General features: G+C 21.1%; 1 protein-coding gene across 8 annotated transcripts; it reads right to left on the reverse strand.

The window, feature by feature from the left end:
* Window positions 1–606: 606 nt before the first annotated feature.
* gw (trinucleotide repeat containing adaptor protein gawky) lies at window positions 607–26,761 on the reverse strand. Of its 8 annotated transcripts, XM_086917706.1 has the most exons (19): window positions 26,517–26,761; window positions 21,073–21,266; window positions 18,309–18,358; window positions 17,804–17,916; window positions 14,785–14,959; window positions 12,546–14,099; window positions 11,751–12,118; window positions 11,082–11,415; window positions 10,126–10,650; window positions 9,494–9,870; window positions 9,057–9,254; window positions 7,923–8,078; window positions 6,505–6,981; window positions 5,996–6,095; window positions 5,760–5,920; window positions 4,770–4,999; window positions 3,620–3,983; window positions 1,751–2,078; window positions 1,370–1,652 (listed from the first exon to the last, which is right to left on the reverse strand). In XM_086917706.1, the coding sequence occupies exons 4-19, from the start codon at window positions 17,870–17,872 to the stop codon at window positions 1,552–1,554; spliced, it is 5,517 nt and encodes a 1,838-aa protein (XP_086773832.1). In that variant the 5' UTR covers window positions 17,873–17,916; window positions 18,309–18,358; window positions 21,073–21,266; window positions 26,517–26,761; the 3' UTR covers window positions 1,370–1,551. The 8 variants fall into 8 exon arrangements, with proteins under 8 accessions (XP_086773830.1, XP_086773832.1, XP_086773831.1 ...); XM_086917704.1 differs by having other exon boundaries at window positions 607–1,652; window positions 4,770–4,990; window positions 5,760–6,095; XM_086917705.1 differs by having other exon boundaries at window positions 5,760–6,095; window positions 12,564–14,099.
* Window positions 26,762–27,579: the final 818 nt, after the last annotated feature.

Here is a 27,579-nt window from a genome sequence, read left to right on the forward strand (position 1 = left end):
TTTCTCAGCAGATCAAGAAATCTACCAATAAGTTTCAACGATAATTCATTTATAATATAGTGATATTATTTGAATCAACATTAATCCACCGATTCAAATTTTTTATTATTAATATCAATTTCTAGAACATTGTCCATTTAATCTTGATCTATTAATTGAAATAATAATATAAAATAAAAGCAATTACCACTATTCGTATTACTATCATAAATTTCATAACAACAATGATTAAATCTTCTATTTCATGTTCATTGCTGTATCTAAAGGAAATATTCACTAAAAATTCGATTCTATATCACCGTTGCTAATGGAAGAGGTATATATATAGCCCAAAAAAGCATCGACGCGGATACTCGTTTAGTTTCTTTAAGAGGTAACGTTCCTCCTCCCTTTTTTTGTTTTTTTTATATTTTTTATTTATTATTATTATTATTATTATTATTATTATTATTATTATTATTATTATTATTTTCCTTTCGTTTATATCTTATTAATTCTTTCTGCTTTTTTTTTTGTTTTGATTAGATTGGTACAGTCTACGTTTGATACGCATCGCAGTCTCGATTAAAGGAAACTGTTCAGAGCAAAAAAGTGGAACACTCGTGAGACCATTGATCGTAATAATTTACTTTCTTACACGCGCATTCTTAAGAAAGTGTTGGCAACGCCATTATCTAGAGAACCATCCAATGTATCATTCTTTCAAAGCTAATGGCGGCGGTGCATGCGCGTATTCTTTCAATTTTTTTTACGTTTATATTCTTGAATTATAAAAGGAGCTGAAAAATTTATACTATCTTTATGAAATTATTCACATAACGATGTTTTAATATAAATTATATTTGTGCGCACATTTTACATCTTACAATTTCATTTTTATTAAAATGATTTGTAATATGTATTCATATCTAATAATATATTTAAAAAACGAAATACAAATAAATTAATTATCATAACTATCAAATATAAGAACATATGTATTATATAATCATAAAGATTAAAAGAATGAATTGTGAATTAACATGTCACATAAAAATTTAATTACTATACAATAAGATAGATTTGTGCACAATATTAAAAATATTAAAACATCGAAGTATGTAACATAATAAAATTTAACAGAAATACTTTCAATATATGTATGATAATATAATGATGTTAATATAGGAAATATTAAAGATTAAAACGTACGTTTATGAGAACACAAGCTGAATGGATAGAATATTAATTGAATAATTGAACACGATAAAACGTGCCGGTCAAACATGGTGTGCACTCTGCACATATACGCTTTTTCGCGAATAAGATTAATATTAATGTAAAATATTAAAATACCAAATTATCAAAGTGACAACTAAAAGAGAAAAAATATCATAACGTCAATATTAATTTTAATTTTAAACTACGTAGTACGTAGATATAATACGCGTAATAACAATAGTGGCATTCCTGTTTAATATTAAATATACTCAGCTCTGGACTAAACTACTAAAAAAAGCATGACACACACCAAAAGCCTTGAAATTCATGATATATCCTCCCTTGCCTCCATTATACTCGAATCCCAAATGGAAAAAAACGAATCAGATCCTTATTGCTGCCGAAATGATACGGCACTGATTTAAGTAGCTTCATCGCGAGAACCGATCCATCTGACAATGCAGAATATAATTGACGTATCGTGAAGTAGAAGGTTCGATCGTCGCACGAGTGATACCGCCCTTCCGTGCGGCACTCTACATCGACTCACCTCCCAGAAGGTCTCCGGGTAAGTACGAGTTCAGAGAACTGGGCGTAGCACGTTGTTGATCATTGCTGTCGATACCAGCATTGCTCCACAGGGAATTACTACTCGGTGGAGCACCCCATAATTGGCTGGAACTACCTCCCCAAGTATCTGGTGGTGGACCAGTTTTATTTGATGGTCGCAACCCCCAGCCTGCCCCCGTAGTTGCTCCAGCTTGTTGTTGACCTCCATGACTAAGCTGTTGTAATAAGCTGTGTACTTCGGTATCCGCAGGAGATTCTGCGAAAATTGTTGTATTGCCCAGGACGCAATTGTTTAAAGCACCTTGTGCCTGAAATTATCATCGAACATTTTTTTTATTCATTCTATTTTTTAATCATTTTACTTTTTTAATGAAACAAAAAAATATTTGTATTACTTTTCATTTATATACACGAAACGATTATTAATTAATCGTTATCAAAATATAATTAATTCTTTTTAATCCAAAAAATCTTATTACTATTTTATTTTTTATTTTGCTTTATACGATATATTTGACAAGTAAAAAAAAAAAAAGGTATTATGATATTTCATCAAATTATTAGAAATTATTATTCCCAATAACTTGACTAATTTAGTTTTTATTGATAAAATTTAAAATATATCTATCTATAAAAATTATATATATAATTATAAAATATATAATTATATAATTATAAAATTATATAAATTTATAAAAATTTTTTTATAAAAATTAAAAAAAATATTTACTTAAAAAACATTATTTTATAAAACAATATGCTAAATTGCTAAATATATTTGTTTTTGCAGTTCTATTTTGAAACAAAATTTATGGAAAACATATATAACGTAAAAATGATAGAAAAAATTCAAAATTTAAAACGTAAAATAAAATGTACATACAAATGTATATAAACGATTTATAAGATTGATTAATGATATATTATTGAAGTGAAAAACGTATAAAAACGTATGCAAACAAATTTTTCATTACAAGATCAGTGAAAGAGTGCATATTCATTTAAAAAAAAAATAGAAGTAAGAATGAAAATAGTAAACTTGTATTATATGATATTGATTATGTGTTAAATTGATTCCATTCATATAAAAAAATCATATAAGAATATAAATTTGAATAAAGTTTTTGCTTTAATTTATTCAACGATAAAGTATATCAAATTACTTTTATAATAATGATTTTTTAAAGAAAAATAAACTGAGAAAACTACAATCTTTCTGAAATACGCAATATTAATATAAAGAATTCATTAAAATTAAAAGATTTAATTTAAAAATAAATGAATAAAAAAGGTATAATGAAAAAGTACTTAATTAATTATTAAATGGTTAATTCAAGTTTAACTATTTGCAATCCAAATTATATTTAATTATACTTTGTTTTAATTAATGATTAATGCAATTAATTATTTTCAATAATATTTTAAAGTTATTCAGATTTTTGCATATTCACATTTAAAAAATAAATTCTATTAAAACAATTCCATTAATTGTATTAGCAATAAAAAAATAAAAAATCTTATTTTACTTTAATAACACAATATTAATTATTGTTATTATATTGCTTAATAATAGAAAATATTAATTATATGAAATACTTAAATTTTTATAATAATTTTTAAAATATATAAAAGGAATAAACATAAAAAAATTTTTAAAAGTTATTTAAAAATAATTTAAATATTTTGTTAATATATAGTGATATAATAATATTGATCAATGTTAAACTTTATTCATCAATATTTCAAATATTATATTTCATTAATATTTCAAAATATTAAAATAAAAAATGATATAAAATTATTAAAGATGAATTAATGCAATAGAAAAAATATATAAAAGATACTAAACCTTAATAGCCTCATCTCTTGATGAATATTTGGTTAAAGCAATTCCATGATTAAGGTATAATCGGAAATCTTGAACAGGACCATGTTGCATGCAGAGGGTTTTCAAAGTAGAACCATCGATTTGAGGCGTCAGATTCTTAAGTAGTAACCAAGTAGAAACCCAGGCAGCATTTGTGCTCGATTGAAAGCCCCATGAACTGGATCTGCTGACGGTACCAAAACCTGCCCAGCCATTGCTCGCATTTCCTGTGGCTTTACTGCTTAAGCCTGGTGGGGGACCACGAACCTTACTCATTGGTGCTCCCCAAAGCTCTGAAGTAACTGCAGTCGGCGGTGGTGCAGATTCACCCCAAGTATTTTTCGAGCTAAAAATTATATATTAAATAAATAAATAATTAAATATAAACATATTAAAATAAATTTATATAAATATTATACTATACTTGTTATTTATAATTAAGATGAAATAAAAATTATTTACATTAATATTGAGAATAAAGTAAATTTAGAATATAGAATTAAAATTATTATTATATAGAATTAACTCTTAATTTTTAATTAATTCTATGAGCAATGAAAATATTTCAATGTTAAATTTTTTTTATAACAAAATGCTTATATAAAAACATGAACATAGAATATAAATTAAAAATTAAAAATTATTAAAATAAAATTAATGTAATATTTATCATCAGATATTCATGAGTTGTGAATAATAATATTAAAAAAATACTATACTATAAATTATTCATAATAATTATTATTCAATAATTATTCAATGATTCATAATAATAACAAATATACGTCACGCACATTACAAATAAACAGAAAAAGAGTAAAAATAAGTAGACAAATTATTAATGTAATTTTAATATTTTTCATATTTTTTTCTCCTATTCATTAAATCTTATATTTTTTAACATTAATGAGATAAAAACATGAAGTAGGAAATTTTGATTTCTGTTTTTTTATGACTAAGTATTAATTCGACGAAGAAGTAAAATTTAATTCTTATCTTGATGAACAATATTTATTGTATTATTAATATAAAATTGAAAATAAAATTATTTTATTCACTAAATTTCAGCTTGTAGTTACAATTACCATATGAATTGTAGTTGAAAAATTAGCAATAATAAAAAAAAAATTACCTAGTAAATGCGTTTGGAGTAGTAGCAGGTGGATTAAACGTCCATGTAGAATTACTCAAACTTGGTATTGATGTATCAGGATTTGTAGGTTGTTGTGGCGGTGGTGAAGTCTTATTACTTGAAGAGAAAATGGCATCTGGATCTTTGATCGTTGCTAAAGAAAGCGGTGAACGAACGATAGAACCCGGAGTAATGCTTGGATCATCCTCGATACTCTTCATCTGGGTACCCTAAAATAAAATTAAATATAGGTGGACCCGAATAAATACTCATTATTTTTAAGAATGTTTTTATTCGACTGTAATTTATGCAAAATATAAATTATTATTTATAATTAAATAATGCATTTATTAAATATTATATGTATAAATATATAATCTGCAATATTCAAAAATTAAATTAAAATTCAATTATAATTAATTCAATATAATTAATTTTTCATTTCATTTTTTTAATTTCAATTTATTTGTTTTTTTTTTAATAAATATTATATGATTTAATATATATAATAAAAATTAATATATTATAATAAATATATTATATATATTAAATTAATATAAATTTAATATATATAATATAATATAATATAATGTAATATAATATAATATAATATAATATAATATAATATAATATAATATAATATAATATAATATAATATAATATAATATAATAATAAAAATAAATTTCAATATAATTTATGAATTTTCCAAGTGATAATTGATTCAACTCATTGTACGTATTAAAATAATTCGAAAATTTATATTTTGAAAACAGTAATTTATATTGCATATAATTATTATATATTATAAACTACAAATATCTTTTATTTCATTATCAATATATATTTTTGTAATAAATATGCTAATAAAATATTATACTTTTTAAGTTTTAATATAATTATTTCAAATATTTTAAATTAATAATATCATAAAATATTTGTGCTAAAAAATTATTCTTCACGTATGAAGTACGATATTGGAAATGGATTACCTTCCATGGCTTGCCAGGCTCAAATTCTGGAACAAGATCGGTAAAAGCAGCAGCACCAGTAGCTGCACCAGTTGACTGCCAATCCTTTCCATCAGTAGAATCCGTATTACCTGGATCTGGCCATCCACTCTCTCCAAGTCTGGTGGACCATGTACCATCTCCTTGACCCAACAAAGGATTCATGTTAGGACTACTGTGTGATCGTGTTAAACCAGCCGGTGTAGCTGCTGGCTTACTGGTTGTTCCTGGTGCTCTCGAGAACTCGTTCGAAACTAACTCTCCATCCTTGTCCAAAGAAGGTAACTTCCACTGGTTCAATCTTGATTGTTGCTGACTCTGTAAATATAATAATAAAAATATTAATTTTGATTTTTGATCACATTAGATTTTTTTAATTATTTTTAAAATAAACTTGAAAAATGTTATTATTCTTATATTTTAAACAATTACAGTATATTATTAAGAAATACTATCCACTATTTAAAAAAATAATTTCATAAAAAATTTAATTGAAATAGTTTTTCTCTGCAATATTGTTGTTGTTGTTGTTAACAGTAATAATAAAATTGACAAGTAATATAATAAAAAAAAAATGAAATAAAGATATTTTAACTATGTAATTTTATGATTAAGTTCTTTTAATTAAATTTGTATAACTCAAAAAATTATAGGCAAGAAAAGATAAAATAATCTGTCACAATGAAAAAAACGCATGTTACAAAAAAATAATAAAAAATATACTTACAACAGGAGGTTCCTTATTCATCGTCAAATCCGTAAAACTATTTTGCAATGCCGACATAGGATCATGTACCGAACTCTTATAATATTCTGAGCTTTGAGATGGGGGCACAGGATGTTGTTGTTGCTGTTGCTGTTGCTGTTGTTGCTGTTGTTGTTGCTTCATGTAAGTAGCTTGTTGCACAGCAATTTGATTTTGAAGATTTGCTATTTGTTGTTTTGTTTTTGTAATTTGTACACTGATCTGAAGAACAGATTGCCCATTACCCTTCATTGTACTTTGTACAGAATGTTGTTGATGAAGCTGTTGAAGAACTTTGATTTGTTGTAATAGTTGATTCAAAAGTATTAGAGTTTGAGGTGCAAGTGGTTGGTTTAAAATTTGATGGTTTAAGTAACCTTCCTGGACGGCTAACTGAATCTGTTGTACTAACATACGTAATTGTTGTGTACTTGGTTGATTTTGTGGAGCTCTGGAAGCCTGCAATCAAAGAAAATATTTTGTACATATTAAGAACATTAAATTCTTTCTTTAAAAACTACTTTTATATAGTATTTTTTAAAATATATTATACAATTATTATATAAATTAATCAATAAATTCAATATTTTTCTCTATTAACTTTCTTTTTTGAAAGAAATATATAATTAGATGATTACATATATTTTTGTTAATATGTAATATTCAAGTGCATCATGAATTATTCATTATTAGGTGATTATTAGGTGAATATTGTTATTAATATGTAATATCATTTAAGTATATTATAAATTATACATTATGCTATGTTAAACATGGAATAAATAAATGCTTTTTAATGTGAAATATATGCTGTATAAGATTTCTGAAGTTTAGAAGATTATATTCATTATACCTTTATAGTCCATATATATTATCATGCGATTTTCTTAAATGAATAAAGATATAAATGAAAATCATTTTAACACTATGATTAGAATGTTAAAAAATCGAATGCAAGATACAATATATAAATTAATTTCTATATGAAAAATGCTTGCAGATAATTTTGATAAATATGATACTTGAAGTTTCTATTAATAATATAAAATATAAAATATTTCTTTATGTTATATAAAAAATATATTATATTTATTATATATTATTGTATATATCATTCAATATTTTTTATTTGTTTATATTTTTTTTTAGAGAAGGAATAACTTATTTATTGATTTATGTATGTATTAAAATTATATAATTTATATATATATTAAAACAAAATAAATTATACAATTTATATATTTTCAAACAATTTTCAAAACATTGTTTTAGAGAATATGAAAAAATATATGAACTAATTTTTAATATTTTAAAATGAATACTATATTTATTAAATACTACATATTCCAAATTAAAAAAAAATTTATTTAATTAATAATTTTATTATTATTAATAATTACCTGATTAAAAGGTGGTTGAGGTGCATTACTACTAGGTTGTTGTTGTTGTAATGGAACAGCAGTTTGTTGTTGCTGTTGTTGTAATTTCAATAAACTTGCACTAGCAACTGATCCTCCTACACTACCAGTTGTGTTTCCACTTGGCACTCCAGCACCCTATAATTAATAATTAAATTAAAAATCATTCTTTATATATATGACAATGATTTTTTACATATTTTAACTATATTATATATTTATATATATTAATCTAAATTAATATTTTATATATTAATATTTTATATAATATTTTATATCTATATTAATATTTTATAATCAAAATTAATATTTTATACAACTAAAAAAATGAAATATTTTCTAATAAGATGAAACTATTTCAAAAAAATAAAATATTAATAATATAATTTGTTAATTCAAAATTAGATATCTGGATATTTTATAAATATTCCAATTTTAAAAATGAAACAAACATTATTATATACATTTTTTATTCATAAAAGTTTTATCTTTTATATGAACCTAAGAAATTTTTTACTCGCGATTATTTGCCTTTGAATTTATTGCATATCAAAACAAAATAAAATGAATGGAAATATCAATTGAAAATCATTGAATATACTTATAATTATTGACAATTAAATTTTTAACAAATATTCAATGTTTCAAAATTATCAATGAGGATTACAGAAATCAAGCATGTAATAAAATCATATATATGATACTTAAATTGAATTGTTGATATAAGCTTCTTGATTATTATAATAAATAATATTAATATTAAAATAATCTTAATATATTAGTTCAGATCCAATTCAATGAATTTTACATTTACATTTATTTATAGATTTAATCACATCTATATCACTTATCAATAATAAAGTTTTTACTGTTTGAAATTAAAGAATTAAATAAATATTATTAGTAAAATGAAATATGAAATATATTTAAGTATCTAACATATAATGCATAATATAATAACAATTGTAAAAATTAAAAATGTTTCACAATTTGAACATAAATAAAACAAATTATTTAATATTATCATATCATTATATTATGTGTGCATATGCATGTTATATATAAATATAAAAAATTAAAAAATAATTTAAGAACAAAATCGATAATAATCTTTACCGGAGGAAAAGACATTTGCTGTGCGACGTGATTAAATCTAGGATATGCTGGCGCAGTTGTAGCTTGATTTGTTGGATCATAAGTAGAGTGTGCGTCATGTCTTCTCCATTGGTCTAAAGGCCGCACTTGACTTAAAAGTTCCAAAGCTTCTTCTCTATTCATTTCTCGATTTCTTAATGCTAATTCAACATCCTCTTTCTATAAATAAAAACACAATCACTAAATATAAAAAAATACTACTTTTTATTGTATATTTATTGTCAAAATTGTTTATTGTTTTTTTTATATTAAATTTTTGTATATTATTAAACCATATATCAATTAAAAAAAATGACATTAAGCATATTATATTCATAATTATGATAAATTTATGTTATTTAATTCAATCTCGTGAATTATTAGATTCTATTTGATAACTTTAAATAATTTTTACATACTTTAAATCCCAAGTCGCAAAGATATCGAAATTCTCTGCTATTCCATATAACTTCTTTTGTAAGAGTGGGTTTTGCAGGATGACCCCAACTAGGAGTAGGATCCATATCACTATCACCCCAGCTTCCAGTGGGTCCCATTGGTTTAGGTTTGTGCGCACTAGGTCCACCCCAAGTGCCAGGATTTAATTGAGCTTCATTCCAGGTACTTGGTGTTTTTGGATCATCCCATGAACCTGCATCATGTGGTCCTTCAGCCCAACTACCATTTCGTCCGCCAGGAGCACCAGGATGTCCCCACATTGGTCCACTAACATCTGGTTTCATTCCAGGTTGACCTGGCATTCTGTTTTGTGGCATACCCGGAGGACATTGCATTCCTATAATATTAAAAACGAATAATTTTAATTTAATATTAAATTTTCATTTAGATTATATAAATTTCAATTAATAAAATATTTATAATTATTAATAATTGTAATAAGATTATAAAAAAATAAAATATTAACATATTATATTTTTTATAAAATATTTTTATTTTAATAAAATGTAAATACAAATAAAAACAATTTGAAAATAAATTTAAAAGAGAATATTTAAAAAGAAAGAAATAAATAAAAAGAAATTAAACAAACCTCCTCGTCCTAAATTTGGTGTTGGAATATCTTTCCAATGAGAAACTTTACTGCCAGGTATAGTCCTTTGATTGGCTGCAGGGTTTCCCCATAAACTTGTGCCATCGTCATAATTTGGAACATTTCTTCTTTGTGTTGGTGGAGAAGGTTCTTCCCAACCTGTTGGTTTACCTGGCATAATATCCTTTGGCGGTGGCGCAGCCCATTGATTTATATTGGAAGGATTCAACATCTTCGTTGGAGGTCCAGAAGGATGTTGATGTCCCATTTGATGATGTGGAGGACCTGGTGGTTGACCCCACATAGCATCCGCATTAGCACCATTTAACCTCCCAGAAATTCCACGAGGATCCCCACGTATATCCGTCATTCTAGGATCTCGAGCCATTGGGTCCATTACACGTATGTGTTCTCGAGGATCCAAAGACATTCTATGGTCACGGGGATCTCGCATCTCCCTAGGATCAACAGAACGAAGTTCGCGAGGATCTCGATGATCAATTCTTGGATCACCCCAATTAGATCCTGTAAAAAAACATTCATATTTTATTCACATTTTATTTTAATAATGTAAAAAGTTTTAATTTAAAAAAATATTAAATATATTATCAGACTTATTTTTATTATTTATACTGATAAAATTAAACGCAAAACCACTAAACATTTATTAATCTTTATTATATTATAGAATTTATTAAAATTAATGCATATAATCTATAAAATTTTATTTTCGAATAAAATATTGATATATTTCAAAAAAAATTCACATTTCTTTTTTAACTTAACAAAATTTAAAAATACTTTTTATTAAAAATACCATTTTATAATATATAATTTATCTAAGTAATAATAAGTTATCTAAATAATCTAGAATTTGTTTTTTAATTATTTATTTTATTTTGTAAGTGTTGATCGTCAAAGCAAGAAGTAACGAAAAAATAAAATTTTATCATTACCTCCCCACATGCCACTTTGATTACTGGTACCAGTTGTCCATTGTCCAGCTGCAGAATTTGGTTGAGAAGATGTTGGAGCACCAGTCCACATATTTGATGAATCAGCTGCTTCGTCATCTTCACCCCAAGTTCCACCAATGTTTGTTGCTGGTGTATGACCCCATGGTGTTTTAGCTTGTTGTTGAGGTGGAGGTTGACCACCATTTCTAAGATTAGCTTCCCATAGATCTGTACCATTATTTACTGGTGTTTTCCACATTGGAACTGCATCTTTTGACATACTAGGTTCTGGAGAAGTTGGGACATCCCAGTTTGTATCTTGATTCACATTCTGCTACAACAGAGAAAGTAAAATTCAATGTTAGTATAATATAATACACAAAAATAAAATAATAATATAAAAAAGATTCAAAATTTATATTTATATTATATATTATAATATAATATAACTATATAATATATTATATAGTTATTTATATATATATATATATATATATATATATATATATATATATATATATATATATAAAAATTACAATAATAAAAAAAAATATTTTTTATAAGCATAATTAAGTGATATATACATTTCAAAATATAAGTTCAAAAAAAAAAATATAAATTCATGTATATATATTCAGTAATTAGTTATGTGATAAAGAAGATACTCACACAACCCCAACCATCTTGACTAAAAAGAGCTTCTCTCACTGTATTTAACTGTTCTAATTGTTGTTTTGTTGAAGGATTATTATTTGCAGGTGTATTACTACTATTAACAGATCCCTGAGCCTGATTATTTGACTGATTATTATTATTACTGGAATTTGACTGTTGCTGTTGTTGTTGTTGTTGTTGGGCTGAAGTATTATTATTTTGAACAGAAGAATTTTGACTTGGTCCTCCAGGATTATTAGACTTTCCTTGCGACCATTGATTACTATTTTGACCACCTTGATTTGTTCCACTTGATTGAGAAGTTGGAGGACCTGATTGTTGATTTGACTGCTGATTTGGATTGCTTACTTTATTCACATTACCTGAAAAATAATTATTTGTTATAAAATTATTTTTGTCTGTTCAATATAATACAAAAAAAGAAAAAAAAAAACATTTTCCATATTTTTTTGATATATGAATTTATAATTTTAAATTGGAATTTTTGAAATTAAATTTGGAATTTTCAATTAAATTTAAATGATTACATATATATATAATAATAATTATATAAAAACTATGTAAAAAAAGTTGATTTTTTAAATATTTTTTTATTTATATAAACAAAATAAAAATAAATATATTAATTATTAATTATATAAAGATAATTTATAATTTAATTGGTAATTTAAATCAAAAATAAATCAAAGTTTGTAATATGTGTTATATGTATATTAGATAATTAATAAAGTATACTAATTTTAGAAATTTTTAACTAAAAAATTATACAAAAGAAAAATGAACATTTACCTGGAACATTTTGCCCACCTGGAGGTCCTTGATTTTGATTTGAATTTGGATTCCCAGCAACAGATCTGTTTACACTGCTTCCAGTCCAATTACCAGGTGCTCCACTATTTCCAGAAGGATTTCCAGAATTTCCTCCCCAACCTGATTGATTATTGTTGTTATTATTTGTAGTACTAGTTTGTGTAGAACCCCAATTTGTAGATCCTCCAGTATTTAATGAACTTTCACCTCCGCCAATCAATTTAAGATTACCAGGGATTCCCCATCTTTTTTTATATGCCAAATTGAAATCATCGAGATCGCAAAGTGGTCCAAAAAGAAGAGTTAATATATGCTTAAGATCAGTTTTGAGAACTTGTAAGATGTCTTTGGAAACTCCAATGGACGCTGCTATGAGATTTCTTGCACAATCAATCAAATGATTTCGAGTCATATCATTTGCGTAATTGATATTCTTTTCCTCCGGAAAAAGATTAGAAATTGAATAGTTTCTATTGAAAATTTTTTCCGATGGAGCAGAAACAAAGTTTCGATCGGAGTTTTGTTCATTTTTCAAACAAATAGCAACTTTAGATTTTTTAGACTGATTGCTATTAGATAAATTTACTACAATGGCATCCGTTGTCTTCATTGCATTAGGACTCTCACTGTCAATGAACTGGGCAGTTTGAAAGGTCGAACTGGTTAGAATGAATTGCTTAGGATTTATCAGACTTTCTGTGAAAACATCCTCAGCATTAAATCCAATAGCTTTGTATAATGTCTCTTTAAATTGATAGAAATCACAGAGATTTTCTGAAGAAATTCTTTCATTGATTACACCAGTAAAAGCTTGATACTTTAGCTTCGTTTGTTTAAATAAACTAGTTGCAATCGCACCACCGTCCATTTCAACGCGGAGGAAATAATGGTTACTGGTTGAGCTGAGCAATATCACAGACTTGTAGTTATCGTTATTATTACTTAAGAGGCTAGAATTAGACTTAATATTATTGTATTTGCCCGAATGAAGGCAGGATCCTAGTAAGGAGTAATTGTCAAGAGAGTCGAGAGAAAAGTGGCATGACGAGGGGCGATCAGACTTGGGTATCCTAACTAGGCTAGGTACCCCTTCGTCGATAGCACACTTATCTCCTGTTAATCGTAGATTTACGCTTATACTTAGTACCCTAATGTTTAGTACGCTAAAGCTAGTCTTATTATCACTTAATGTCTTAGACATAGACTTAGAGTTATTGGCGGAGCTGCCCGGTTTATGATTACCGGACGAGCCCGGTTGTTTTCTTTTCCTTGTTTGTGTATTAACTGTTATTATTTTTCGATCATCTTGATGATTATGTTTCGCTCGATATGAGCGATGATTTATTTTAGGATTATTATTACTATTATTATTATTATTATTATTATTATTATTATTATTATTATTAATATTATCATTAATATTATTAGTATTATTATTATCGTAAGTTAGAAGATGATTTTTTGTTGGGTGTTTTGTGGTTGACGACGCCACTGACTGGCAGGTCGAGCTTCGACTGGTTAAGATAAACTTGCCTAAAACATAATAAAAGATATCATAAAAATTGCATTCTAATTATATTATTTAATAGTAAAATCTTTAATATAAACAAAATATTTTTTCTTTTTACTTTCTTTTCAGCTGAATGAAGTTACATATATTTTCAAAACAAAGTTAAAAATCATTTTCATAAAGTAAAAATAATGGCTTTAAATGATATATATATAAAACAATGCATAAATATTCCAAAAGCAGAGATGCATTTCAAATATTTCAAAATTACATTTAATTTTTTTTTTTTTTTTGGAAAACTAACTAAGACTAATTATTTAAATCAAAAATTGAATAATTCAGAATAAAAAATTAATAAAATTAATAAAAGTTAATAAAATTTGATTTATGAAAGACAAGTTTATATTTCCTTGTATTTTATATGATTTTATCATTTTTATCTCCCTTTTTTCCTCCAAAATATCTTTTATATGATATATCTATTATATAATAGTTCTCATTCTATTAGAAACAGCATATTATTTTTAATGTTACTTTACATATATGAAAATGTAATTTTTAAAAATAAAAAAAATTATTAATAACTATTCAGTTAATTTTTAGTCTTAAAATTCATCACATGTGAAATTATATATATAATATTTATATTATATATTAAATGTTATTTTTAATATTTAAAATATATATACACAAGAACATTTTAGTTACCAGTTTGATTCGACAGGACGGTTAAAAAGTCATTGGCGGCGGTATTTTTGAGATGGCTATTAGGTTTGGCCATCATGTTTTTTATGAACTCGATATCACAGTACCTATCATTCTCTGATTCTCTTCCCTCCCCAACCCTTATCGGACTGCTTTCCCCTAATACTACTACATCCCCCTGAAACAAAAAATATCATTATTAGAATAAATATTATTATTAGAATGCCATTTTTTCTTGAAAAATTTAATTTTATGTAATATAATTTTTTAATTTTTTTTAGAACTAAAAAAATTATGAATAAAAATAAAATTTTATATTAAAATGTAAATAAATGTAATAAATGTATATATGTTATTTAGTAATTAAATAAAATTAACAATTCTATGTATTCTAAACAAAAATTTCAAAATTATTTCGTTATTTCTATATTATTACTTTTCTTTCTTTTTACTTAGTCATATATTTTTTTTCTAAAACAATATCATTTATCTTTATATAAATGTATATAATTAATTGAAAGATAAACAAAGAAAGCTTCTGAGAACCATAGAAATATATTAAAAGAAATTGAAAATGAACTTTGAAAATTATTTTATTAAATGTATAAATTATTATTCATCTAATTACATATACATATTTATTTTTATAACAATATTATTAATTATTTTACAAAAATATTCAAGAATATTGTTGGAAATATTGTTAGATTGAAAATGAAACAAATTTTCTTTATATTTTTTTTCAGTAAATATTTTTAGAAATATCTTCATTATAATTTTTTAATTATACATAATTTATACTATATATTATAATATATATATAATTTTTCGAAAGTAATACAGTTATAATATAATTTAGAAAGTAATACATTCATTTTCAATTATATAAAATATAATGAATATAATAATATATTATCAGATGACTTTGAAATAAACTTAATTAATGAAATTTTATAAATAATGAAAATGAATATAAAAATAAAATTATATATAACATATGTATATATAATCTTGCTATTCCTTGCAATATCGGAAAGCAGAATAATAATATAAGAAAGTATAATAATATAGAAAAAATATCAGAAACAAAATAATAATATATCTAATAAACTATCAATAATCTTTATTGAATTAAATTGAAATGTGTTGCAAAATGTTCGTTGTATGTTGTTTGTTGAGGTTATGTATAATTCATTCTTTGATATAAATATAAATACAATAAATGAATTATTATAAATCTTTGAATGTTTACGAAATCATGAAAGTTCAATTATACAAAATTTATGAATTATTCTATATTATTATTATATATATTCTATATATATAATAATAATATATAATATATAATAATATATATATAATATAATAATAATAATAATAATATATAATATATAATAACAATATATATATATAATATAATAATAATAATAATATATAATAATAAATATATCAACATTGTAAAATACAATTATATGTATATCTGTTTTAATCTATTGATGATGAGAGAAATTTAAATTGTAAGCATATAATGTATGCAATGTTTTATAAAATAAATGAAATATTGCAAATAATGCAATAATATTTCAGAAAAAATATTATATCTTAACAAGTAAACAAATTATTTAGAAAAATAGTTTTAAATATAAATACGACATGTATAATGTGTGAAGAAATGAAACTACATTCTATTTATTAATATTATTCACTGTTAAATGAGTAAAATGACCATGATTTTTATTTTTATAAAATTAGAATACTTTTTTCTATTAACATTTGTTTTTGGAAATAAATCGATTTTTAATTTGAAAAAAGAGAAATCATTTCATATTTCACTTTCTTTTATATATTATACAGTTTTTAACATATAGATTTATACATAAATAGTCTTTAGATAGTGCTAATCAAATACATAAAAATAAAGGTGATTTTATTAAATTAAATATGAACACAATATTCTTATTAAAATACAAATAATCTAATCTTAAAAAATCTTAATTCAAAAATTCATAAAATGAAAAGAATATCAAAAGATTTTATAGATTTATGAGATATATATCTGTATGTATAATGTACTTCATTAATAAATCCTTCTGTAAATTAAAGAAAAATTTTATTTAGTTTTTTTTCCAAAATTAAAAAAAATAAAAAATGATTTGATATTTATTAATTTATATTTGTATATAAATTGTTATAAATATAAATCATTTTATTAAACAATTTTCATTAATTTCATATACATTTATTTTAACTAATATTATATATATTTTTATATTTATAAATTTCTTTAAATTATAGGAAATAATAGAATAAAACTATATTTAAATATTTATAAATATTATAAATAATTTCTTTTTGAATTTTCCATTTTTTATTTGTATTTATAAAATAATTTTAGAAAGACTAAAAATTTTAAAGAATTGCTTCAATAATTAATTAAAAACAGATATTTGAATAATTATGTTAATAAACAAATTTATTTTAAAGTAATCTTTTTTAAATTAAATTTGAAATATTTTGAAAGTTTGAATAATGAAAAAATATGTTTTAAAGTTTTTATAAATGAAATTATATATTTTATACTTTTATATAAAAGACACATGTAATATAATTACTTTATAATTTTAAAAATATCTAAATTATATTAGATTGTGCAAAAAATAATTTAAAAAAAAAATTTCTTTTTATTATAACATTTGAATTTTTAAATATTTTTTATATATTCATATAAGATATTTGAAAATCTTATTGTTCTTCAAAAAATTTTAGAATAGCATAATCTTTGTACATTATACTAACAATAAATACGTGTCATTTATCTATTTGATTTTTCAATTTTTATTTAGAAGAAAAATATTAATAAAAATAAATTATGTGTGATTAAAAAAGAAGATTAAAATATTGAAAAAAAAGAAGATTAGAATATAGAATATATGAAAGATTAAAATATTTCAAAACTGAATTAAACAAACATATAATCTGTAACTATATACTTACTATAATATACTGTAACTATAATACTTGCCATGGAATTTTGTACGAAGGCATTTGTTTCTGTAGAAATCTCATGTGAACTAGAATTGTGTGGAAACATTGGGCTCAGTTCTTCTTTGGCAGGCAATGCATAGAAACCAAGATCTAAGACACATTATTTATGAATTTATTATTGCTCATTATAAATTATAATATTAACATTTATATTAATAAAATTAATATAATTTAACATTTTTTTTAAACATTTATTATACTAAATAATAATTTATTTTTCATTTTACATTAATTTATTAATTTAATTAATTGCTATTTTAATTAAAAAACCATACTATTTTTAAAAAATGTAAAATTTTTTCTTATTATTCCCAGTTAAAAGCACAATAAATTCTAGACTAAATTTTAAACAATATATTCATAATATTTCATAATATTTTATTATATTCATAATATTCTGAATATATTATTTTTATTTTATAATTAAAACTTATTTATTAAATGATGGATTAAATATAATATTACAAAATAAAATTACTCACCTTGTAGACTATCACTATCAATGTGCTCCTAGCTCCATGCCAGTGGAGATCTATAATAATGAAAAATTATTTTAGTTATTAAATTAATATATTTATTATTTGTTTCACATAATTTAGTAAAATTATATTTTTAAAATTAATATAAAAAAAAATAATTAGAAAAAAAATCACAAAACAATTACATAAAATTATGTTCCATATTTCTTTACTATTATTTTTCTGTTATATATTCTTTTTATTAATAAATTTACAAAGTTTAACTTAATTTTTTTTTTCAATAAAACTACATAATTTTTCTTGTAAAACAATTCTTTAGATTATTTTATAAAATAAAAGATATATAAAAATGTTATGATATAATCGTATATAGTTTACAAAATACTTCAATTTTAAATATATAATATGTTTAAATTCAAATTTCTGATTATAATTAATATCAATAACACATAATTATAATGATATAAAAAAAATAATTCTATAATGGTCATCTAAAATTATTAAGATAATTAAAAAATAAGATTACTTTTTATGAAAACACAACAAAAGTAGGAAAATTTAACTAGAACTAAAAATAATTTTAAAAAATATTAGATTTTTTCTTTATCTATTTATGATTACATTATAAAAATTATATAATCATAGTATTTTGCAAATAATTTATTTTGTAATTTTAAATATTTAAATATACATATATACATATGAAAAATATAAATTAATTCAATAAATAATATACATCTCTATAAAGATAATTAATAATTCTTATACATATAACTATTAATATATCAACTATTATTTTTTTCAATAATTTTTTCTTTCTTATAATAAAAATTTTTAATTTCTCAAGCAAAACTATTAATGTAATATAAAAATAAGATAATTTATATTAGTTTATTATTTGAAATTATTTTAACATATTCATTTATATGTACGGATATTAGATTTGATATTAGATATACTTATAACATATTTTATATCTTATATCTTATTATTTGCAATTTGTTTATATAATTTGTATAATTTTTTATATTATATGTATTTAAACACATGGACGCACACGCCACACACACACACATATATACATACATACATACATACATGCATACATGCATACATGCACATAATATATATATATATATATATATATATATACACATGTATACAAACGCGTGCGCGCATATATATATTATTTTTATAAATATTTTTGTATATTTATTAAACAAATAATATGATTATTACTTTTAATTATTTCTTCTAATCTTATATAGTATAGTATAGTATTATATCTAATCATATATAGTATTTAATTTTTTCACAATTTATTACTTTCAATATTTGTTAATTTTACTTTTACACAATTTCACAATTTTATGTTTCTATATCAAGTAAGATAATCATATGAGTATAATTTAATAAATGTATTTGTAAGACATATATTTTATTAGAAAACTTATTGTTGTGCAAAAAATCTACTAAGATTAGTAACTTATAATTTGTAGCTTAATCATTAATAATAATATTATTATTAATTAGAAATTAATTAATTATATAAAACAGTCCTGATCATAAATTTATAATTATATCATTTAAATTATAAATAAATTAATGGCATATATATGAATTATTGATAATAAACTAAAGATTTTTCAATATATATATGTGTGTGCTACACACACGCACGCACACACACACACGCGCGCGCACACACACACACACACACACACATTGTTTCTGGTTTGTATTATTACAATAATTTCTTTTATTATAATCAATTATTCATAGAATAATTCATATAAATTCATCAATCATCAAATAAAATATGGAGAGTTATATGCGCACATTATATCGTGAGGTAATTTATACGAGTGAAATGTCGTAAATACACATTGAGCACCAAAATGAAAATCATAGTTTCGATCGATATTACCGTTTCACCAATAAGCATATACATTATGAACTTTGTAACTTCTTTCAAAATAAAAAAGAATATAGTAACAAATTCAAATAAGTACATGTATCAAAATGTACAACTCACCAAATCTGTGCGTAATATAAGGTTAGATAACAAGTAGAAGGAGAACAAAATGAAGACGGAATTTGTACATTTCACGGATAATTGCTATACGCATATGTCTCATATATACACACATATACACACTTAATATAAAAATATTATATAAATATTGCAAAAAAAAATTTTAATCTCTCTTAACTCGTATACATATATATAAAACAATACATTAATAGATATTTCTAGTAATATAGGCGCCATATATTGTGCACAAGACATATAGTTCACGTAATGTATATGGTGTGTGTGGTGTGAATGTGATCTGTACGCGCGCGCGCGTCGCGTATATGGGTAATGCGCACTATATGTATGCGTATTTTACACGCGCGCGCATGCATTCAATACATATATGCACAATTATATACAAGTATATATATATAATGGGTAAATATATACATATACATTAATGTATATAATCTATATGCAATATATATATATATATATATATACATATATATGCGCATAAGGTCCATTTATCATTATACGTATTACTTATACGTAATATTGTAAATATATTCATACGTACATATATATGTAATTTGTATATGTGTATTCATGAAAGAACGTAAAATATAAACTATAAAGGATTAAGAACAAGAAAGAAATTAACTATCTTTTCTAAAATATTTGAAGGTATAAATGATAAAAATATAATTATATATATTGTTGATGAAAAAATAAAATTCAAGAACTTACTTTTTATATTGGGTGCCCGAAGAAGATTTCAGTCTAGTCGAAGATATTTCGTTGGCGCACGAAACGGGCAGAGCGAGTACCGCTCCGCTGGTAGGCTATTCCCGCGAGCGGCGCTACTCTCCCGGATTTGGAGAGCTCGGTGTTGCTGATGCGCGTACCGAGACCCGATTCATAGTTGTACATATGAAAAGACCCTTTCACATTTCAGAATGAACAGTAAACAGACTTTTAATATAAATAAATAAATAAAATAGTAATTGGTTTGAATAAATTACTTAAATTACATAACTTATTTTTATTTATAATTGAATTTTATATTTAAGTAAAATTTAAATACATATTTAAAAAATAATTTTTTTAAGACAATTTTTGAAGATTAATAAAAATTAATAAAAAAAAATTGTTTAAAAATTATACAATATTTTTCTATGTCAATATTTTTTATTATATAAAAAAATTATAACATTGCAGACATTTCACGTATTTTCTTTGTTTATATTTTATTAAATATTGATTAAATATTTTATAATATTTAAATCTTATATTTTAATCTCAATTTATATATATTAAAGTTAATGAAATTAAATATTTTTAAGAAATAATTTTTTTTTCTTTGAACTCTTACAATTGAAAAAATATTAATTTTTATGCAAAATTTATCGAATTTGTTTGTTAAATCTTTTAATTTTTCGATAAAATGAAAATTCCATCATTTAACAATTTTTATCTTTTTCCTAAAAATTTATGTTACTGACATTGAACTATTCATGTATAAAATAACTTTATTGTTAAATTTTTTAAATAATAAATAATAAATCACAGAAGAAAATTTGAAAAATTTATAGAAACAGAATAATTTTAAATTTTTTGAATTTAAAATTTTTTTTTCTTAAAAAAATACATTTAACTATTCCAAGATCGTCAAAATTTTAAATAAAATAATATATTTTCATTATTTTTGTAATATAATATAATATATGTATATTCAAAAATAAATTTAACAGTATATCATTCGTTGAAAAATAAGCAAATAATATAAATAATATTTATATATTCCATACAGAATACGATTATATAAATAAATATTATATATATCATATATATAAATAAAATTGAATAAAATAAAATGCATAAATATTCGTTTTAAATCAAAAATCAATTGAAACTATTATCAATGATTAATTATTATATCATATATTTTTGAATTTTTCGAATTTGCAATCAATTTATATTCAATAAATTTTAAAATAATAATAATATGTTTATTCTTATATAATTTTAATATTATAAATATAATAAAATTTGTTTTTTAGAAAAATAAGATTATATTTATACAATTATATTCATTTTATATTTCATATTATATGTATAATATATGTATAATATATATATAATATATAATAAAAATAATATATGTATAATAATATAATGAAAATAAATCATTTTATTCAAAAAAGAGTATTGATCTTGAAAATTCAAACATATGACTTTTAAATAAAATTTTAGATTATTTAGAAAGATTATTTCTTAAAACAAAATATGTAATTATATTTTTTGAAAACAAAATAATCTAGGTATTGAATATTCAATCTAATTTATACATACATATATATAAAATTGATAATTATTTATTAAATATTAAATAATATAAAAATTTCAAAATCAATATGTAATTTTGCTTTTAAATCATACATACATACATACATACATATATATATATATATAATTATTTAGAATAATGAAATAATAATTACATAATAGAAAATATATAATACAAAATTTATTGTATTGCTACATACAGGAATATATGCTTATGTATGTAAGATTCGAAAATTATCAACTCATTAAATATGATACTACATAGATACATATATGTATATATATAATCTTTACAATATACTAAATCTATACAATATGTGCTTTTCCTTCAGGCGCATTTCTATTTTTTTATTGTGAAAAATTTGCGAACAATATTATAATTTATTATTAGATTTATATTTATGTATATTTATGCACTTATTGTATTCATTCATTTTTTATTTTCTTTCTTTTTATTTCGAAAACAAAATTATAATTTCTTCTTTATTCATCGCCTCCCATTTTCGTTATGCATATATTTAACACATGTATTATAAAAAATATATATTTGTATATATAATATTGTATTAATATTTTATCTTAATTTTTTATCTTATTTCAATTAATTGTCTTATAATATATAATATATATATAAAATATATATATAAAATATTCAATGAATATATTATCTTCTCTTTGTTATATTATAGCTGTAATATTCACTAATGTGATATATTTTTAAAAGTCATATAATAAATCAATTTCTTAATTATATATCTACTAATTCAAAATCTAATAGTAATTATATAAGTTGTTTATTTGTATAGTAAAAGTAATAAAGTAAAAGAGTTAATACATATGTATATGAAACATATACATATATGTATATAAAATAGATAATTTTTTGAATTTATATAAACATAACTTTTATTTATAATAATTTTTCTTCTAATTTATATTTAATTATTATTATATATATTTAATTGAAATATTTATTCTATGATTATTATTACAATAAATAAAAAAATTAAAATTAGATTCGAATATTTAAATTAGTTTCTATTTTAATATTCTACAATAATCTAAACATAAATTTTAATATAAATAATTTTTTATTTAAATATAATTATAATATAATTATATAATTTTTAGATTGCATATCGCTCATTTATTACAATAATAATCTATAATTCAAAAAAATCTATAATTCAAAAATTGCAATTTTTTTTATTATTAATATATACCAAAAAAAAGGATCATTTTTATTTATTTTTATTTTATAGTTTTTAAATATAGAACTTCCAATTTGCTAATAACTAATAATAACATTTTCAAATATTCTTATAAAAATTGAAAACATTTAAATTCATTTTCTTTAAAATTATACATATATATATATATATATATATATTTTTTTTTTTTGATATATATATTGTTACAAATAAACGATATATCTATGTAGGCAAGTTTGCAACGATTACTTCCGGTAATATGGCAGTTATTCAAAATAGGAGAATATAAGAATATAAAATAGAAGAAGTATACTTTTTCACTCGCTTATTCTTCATTTTGTACTAAAAAGTAATGTTATAAATATCAAATAAATGTGCTTTCTTTTTTATTTTTTTCAATTAAAATTTCCTTCAAATATTATTTTTATATTTTATATGAAATAGTCTTTTAATTAGTTTTTGTGTTCTTCAAGAAAAATAATCAGATTAATATTGAGATCGATATTATTTTTAACAAATGTAAGTTGAGTGATATTTTTAAACGCAATTTAAACGATAGCGTATATTATGATATGATAGTTGGAAAAAATGATGTACTTAACCTATTAATATCAATATTAATATTTAGAATAACTAATGCTCTTAAAAAAAATTTTTTTAATTTATCTTATTTATCTTTTTTATAATGTAATATATTAATGAAATTTTTTATATATTATTAAAATCAAATTATTCTATAATTCATATTAATCTTATTTTTTAATGAATATTAATAAATGAATATTATTTGTGCAAAAATAAATATGTATTCTTATACAAATAAATAAAATATATATATATATATATATATATATATATATATATATATTCTAGAAATTAAATTGTAAACAATATATATATATATATATATTGTTTACAATTTAATTTTTAGAATTATATGTTTAATTATATTTTATTTTAAGAAATTCTTATATTTCAAATATGTTATATATCTATACAAATTTATAGAATTTCTAAAACTTATAAAATGTTGGTTAATCATATTATTGAAATATAAATTACTATTTGTAAATTGATAGAAAAAATGATTTAGTGTATTAGTCACTTGATATAGATAATACATATAATGTCTGCAATGCAGTTGGAATTAATAGTTTTAAGAGAATTATAATATTTCTTATATAATTTCATACTAATTTGCATTTAAAAAATATATTTAATAATTGACATTATTTGAAGTTAATAAATTATTTGTATAATTAAATTATATTTTTCTTATCTCTTATCTATAAATATAAACAACTAGTATTATATAAATATAATCATATATTTAATAAATCATCATATCATCTATAACAAATGTTTTTTACTATACATATTAAATATATTCAATAAAATATTAAACTAATGTTAAACTGTACTATGATAAGATTCTTCAATGATTATTCTTATATACTTATTAATTAATTAATCAAATTATTGTTAAATCAATATTTATTGATTTATTACAAAAACTTATTTTAATTATTACTTAATATTTATGAAACGAAAATAGTTTTAAAAAATATTTTTATAAGAAATTTTTATTTGAACGAATTAACAAAATTACAATAAAATATATTCATCTAAATTCTTTTATTTTTTAGAAAATATTATAATAATAATCATATTATTTAATAATGAATATTAATTAAAATATTTAAAATATTTTTATGCATATTAAAATGTGCATAAAATATTGTTTATTTCAAGCACATTTTCAGAGATTAATATAGATATAAATAATTATTAATAGAATTAAGTTTTTAAAATTTTATATATATATATATATATATATATATATATATATATATATATATATATTTATTTATTTATTTATTTATTTCATTAGTGCTCATTATAAACTTTGGAATGCTTGTAGATTTTTAAAAAAAAAAAATTATTCACTATAATATAAAACAATTTATTTTGTAAGTCTTTATTAAAGTGGATAATATAAATTTAATATTAATTTTAAAATATTCTATACGATTAAAAATATTAATAAGCAAATAATTTATAAACAAGTCGTGAGAACAATCATCTCTTTACTAGTCTCTCTACTTTACTATCAGTTTTGAAACATAATTTTTAAATATTTTATTAATATTTATATAACATTTGTATAACATTTATCACAAAATCTTGTTTTTTATATATCTAATTATATTCTAATCTTATTTTTAAATCAAATAATGCATTTCAATTATATACTGTTGTTATAGATTTGTTTTTTACTTTTAATTTTATAAAATTTATAATAATCAAATAAAAAATAAAAAAAGATTGAATATTAATAATATTTTCCAACATTGAATTATTGACGGTAACTATAAAAATAATAAATGATTATAAAATTTTTTTAAAATTAAGTTTTGTAAGTTTCTTTTAATAATAAAAAGAGTCAATTGTTGTCTCATATATTTATAATAAAAGCATTAAAAACTGAAATTCAATAAAAAAAATATAATAAATTAGATTACATAAAAAATTTTATTAAAAATATATTATTCTTTTAAAATAGAATTGTATAGTGTCTAAAGCATTTATAGGGTTATATTTATATATATTATAAAATAGCAAAATGTAACTTACCAGAGTATTATCAATCATAGAAAGTTTTTAAAATTAGATAGATCACAACACTTTCTTTATACGCTTTCAAAAACACATTTCGTTGTGAGCACAATACTATTTATTGAAAATACATCCCCATTGCTAGGCACGGAGTTTTTAAAGCTAAACTGTTTTGCGAGCCACGTCATACAAAACAGATTGAAACTTCTATTCTCTATATTATAACCGGATATTCTCTTTCAGATAAGAACGACATCTTGTACAGAAAAAGTAAAAATTATATATATGGCGGATAACTTAAATAAAATTATTATTATGAATATAATATTGCATAATATATGATATATTTTTAATAAATTTTACTTCATAAAAATTGAATTTGAATATTAAAAAATAATAATATAAATCAAATTATTTTATTCTTAGAATATAATTTAAATTGTTTTATTATTCTTAGAATATCAAAATCGAAAAAAAATTATTTTATTGAATTAAATAATTATATAAATTTTTATTATATTTAAATAATAATTATTCTTATTTGAAATATTAATTATTGATGAAATAATTATTTATTTTATTTAATATTTAAATAAATGTTTCAAATAATTTTATAAATAATTTCTGTTCTAATTATTGTCTATAATAAATTCAGATTATTATTACATGTTATTTAAGGACAATATAAATGTAAATACTTACGTTAAACATTATTTAATTTTTTAACTATCATCAATACAATATCAATCCTTGTGCTACATTGTGTGTTAATTAAACATTAATTATTTTATGTCGATTACTATTAAACCATTACATATAGGAAATGATATATATTATACAACTATGTAATAATAAGTCAAATTTCAATTTATAAAATTTTATAGAATTGTTTTTATTTAATTTTTACTTTCAAAAATTTAATTTTTTGATTTATTTTACTTTAAGAGAAAATATATTAAAATATATAAAAATATATTAAATGATAGATAAAATTTTAAAATATATAAAGCATTAGAATAATTATTTGTATATATATCAAATTGATAATAATCAAAATTGTAATAATCAAATTGAAAACATA

This window comes from Apis florea, unplaced genomic scaffold (assembly GCF_048593485.1).
Source record: "Apis florea isolate Af1SG1 unplaced genomic scaffold, ASM4859348v1 contig_2272_pilon, whole genome shotgun sequence".
NCBI lineage: Eukaryota > Metazoa > Arthropoda > Insecta > Hymenoptera > Apidae > Apis > Apis florea.

Excerpts from the sequence above, each read along its gene's own strand:
- gw (XM_086917700.1), bottom strand. The coding sequence starts at position 17,872 with ATGTTTCCACACAATTCTAGTTCACATGAGATTTCTACAGAAACAAAT. Across the intron at positions 9,871-10,125 it reads ACCAAATTTAGGACGAGGAG|GAATGCAATGTCCTCCGGGT; the intron begins GTTTGTTTAATT and ends TTAATATTATAG. Across the intron at positions 2,079-3,619 it reads CAAGAGATGAGGCTATTAAG|GCACAAGGTGCTTTAAACAA; the intron begins GTTTAGTATCTT and ends TGATAATTTCAG.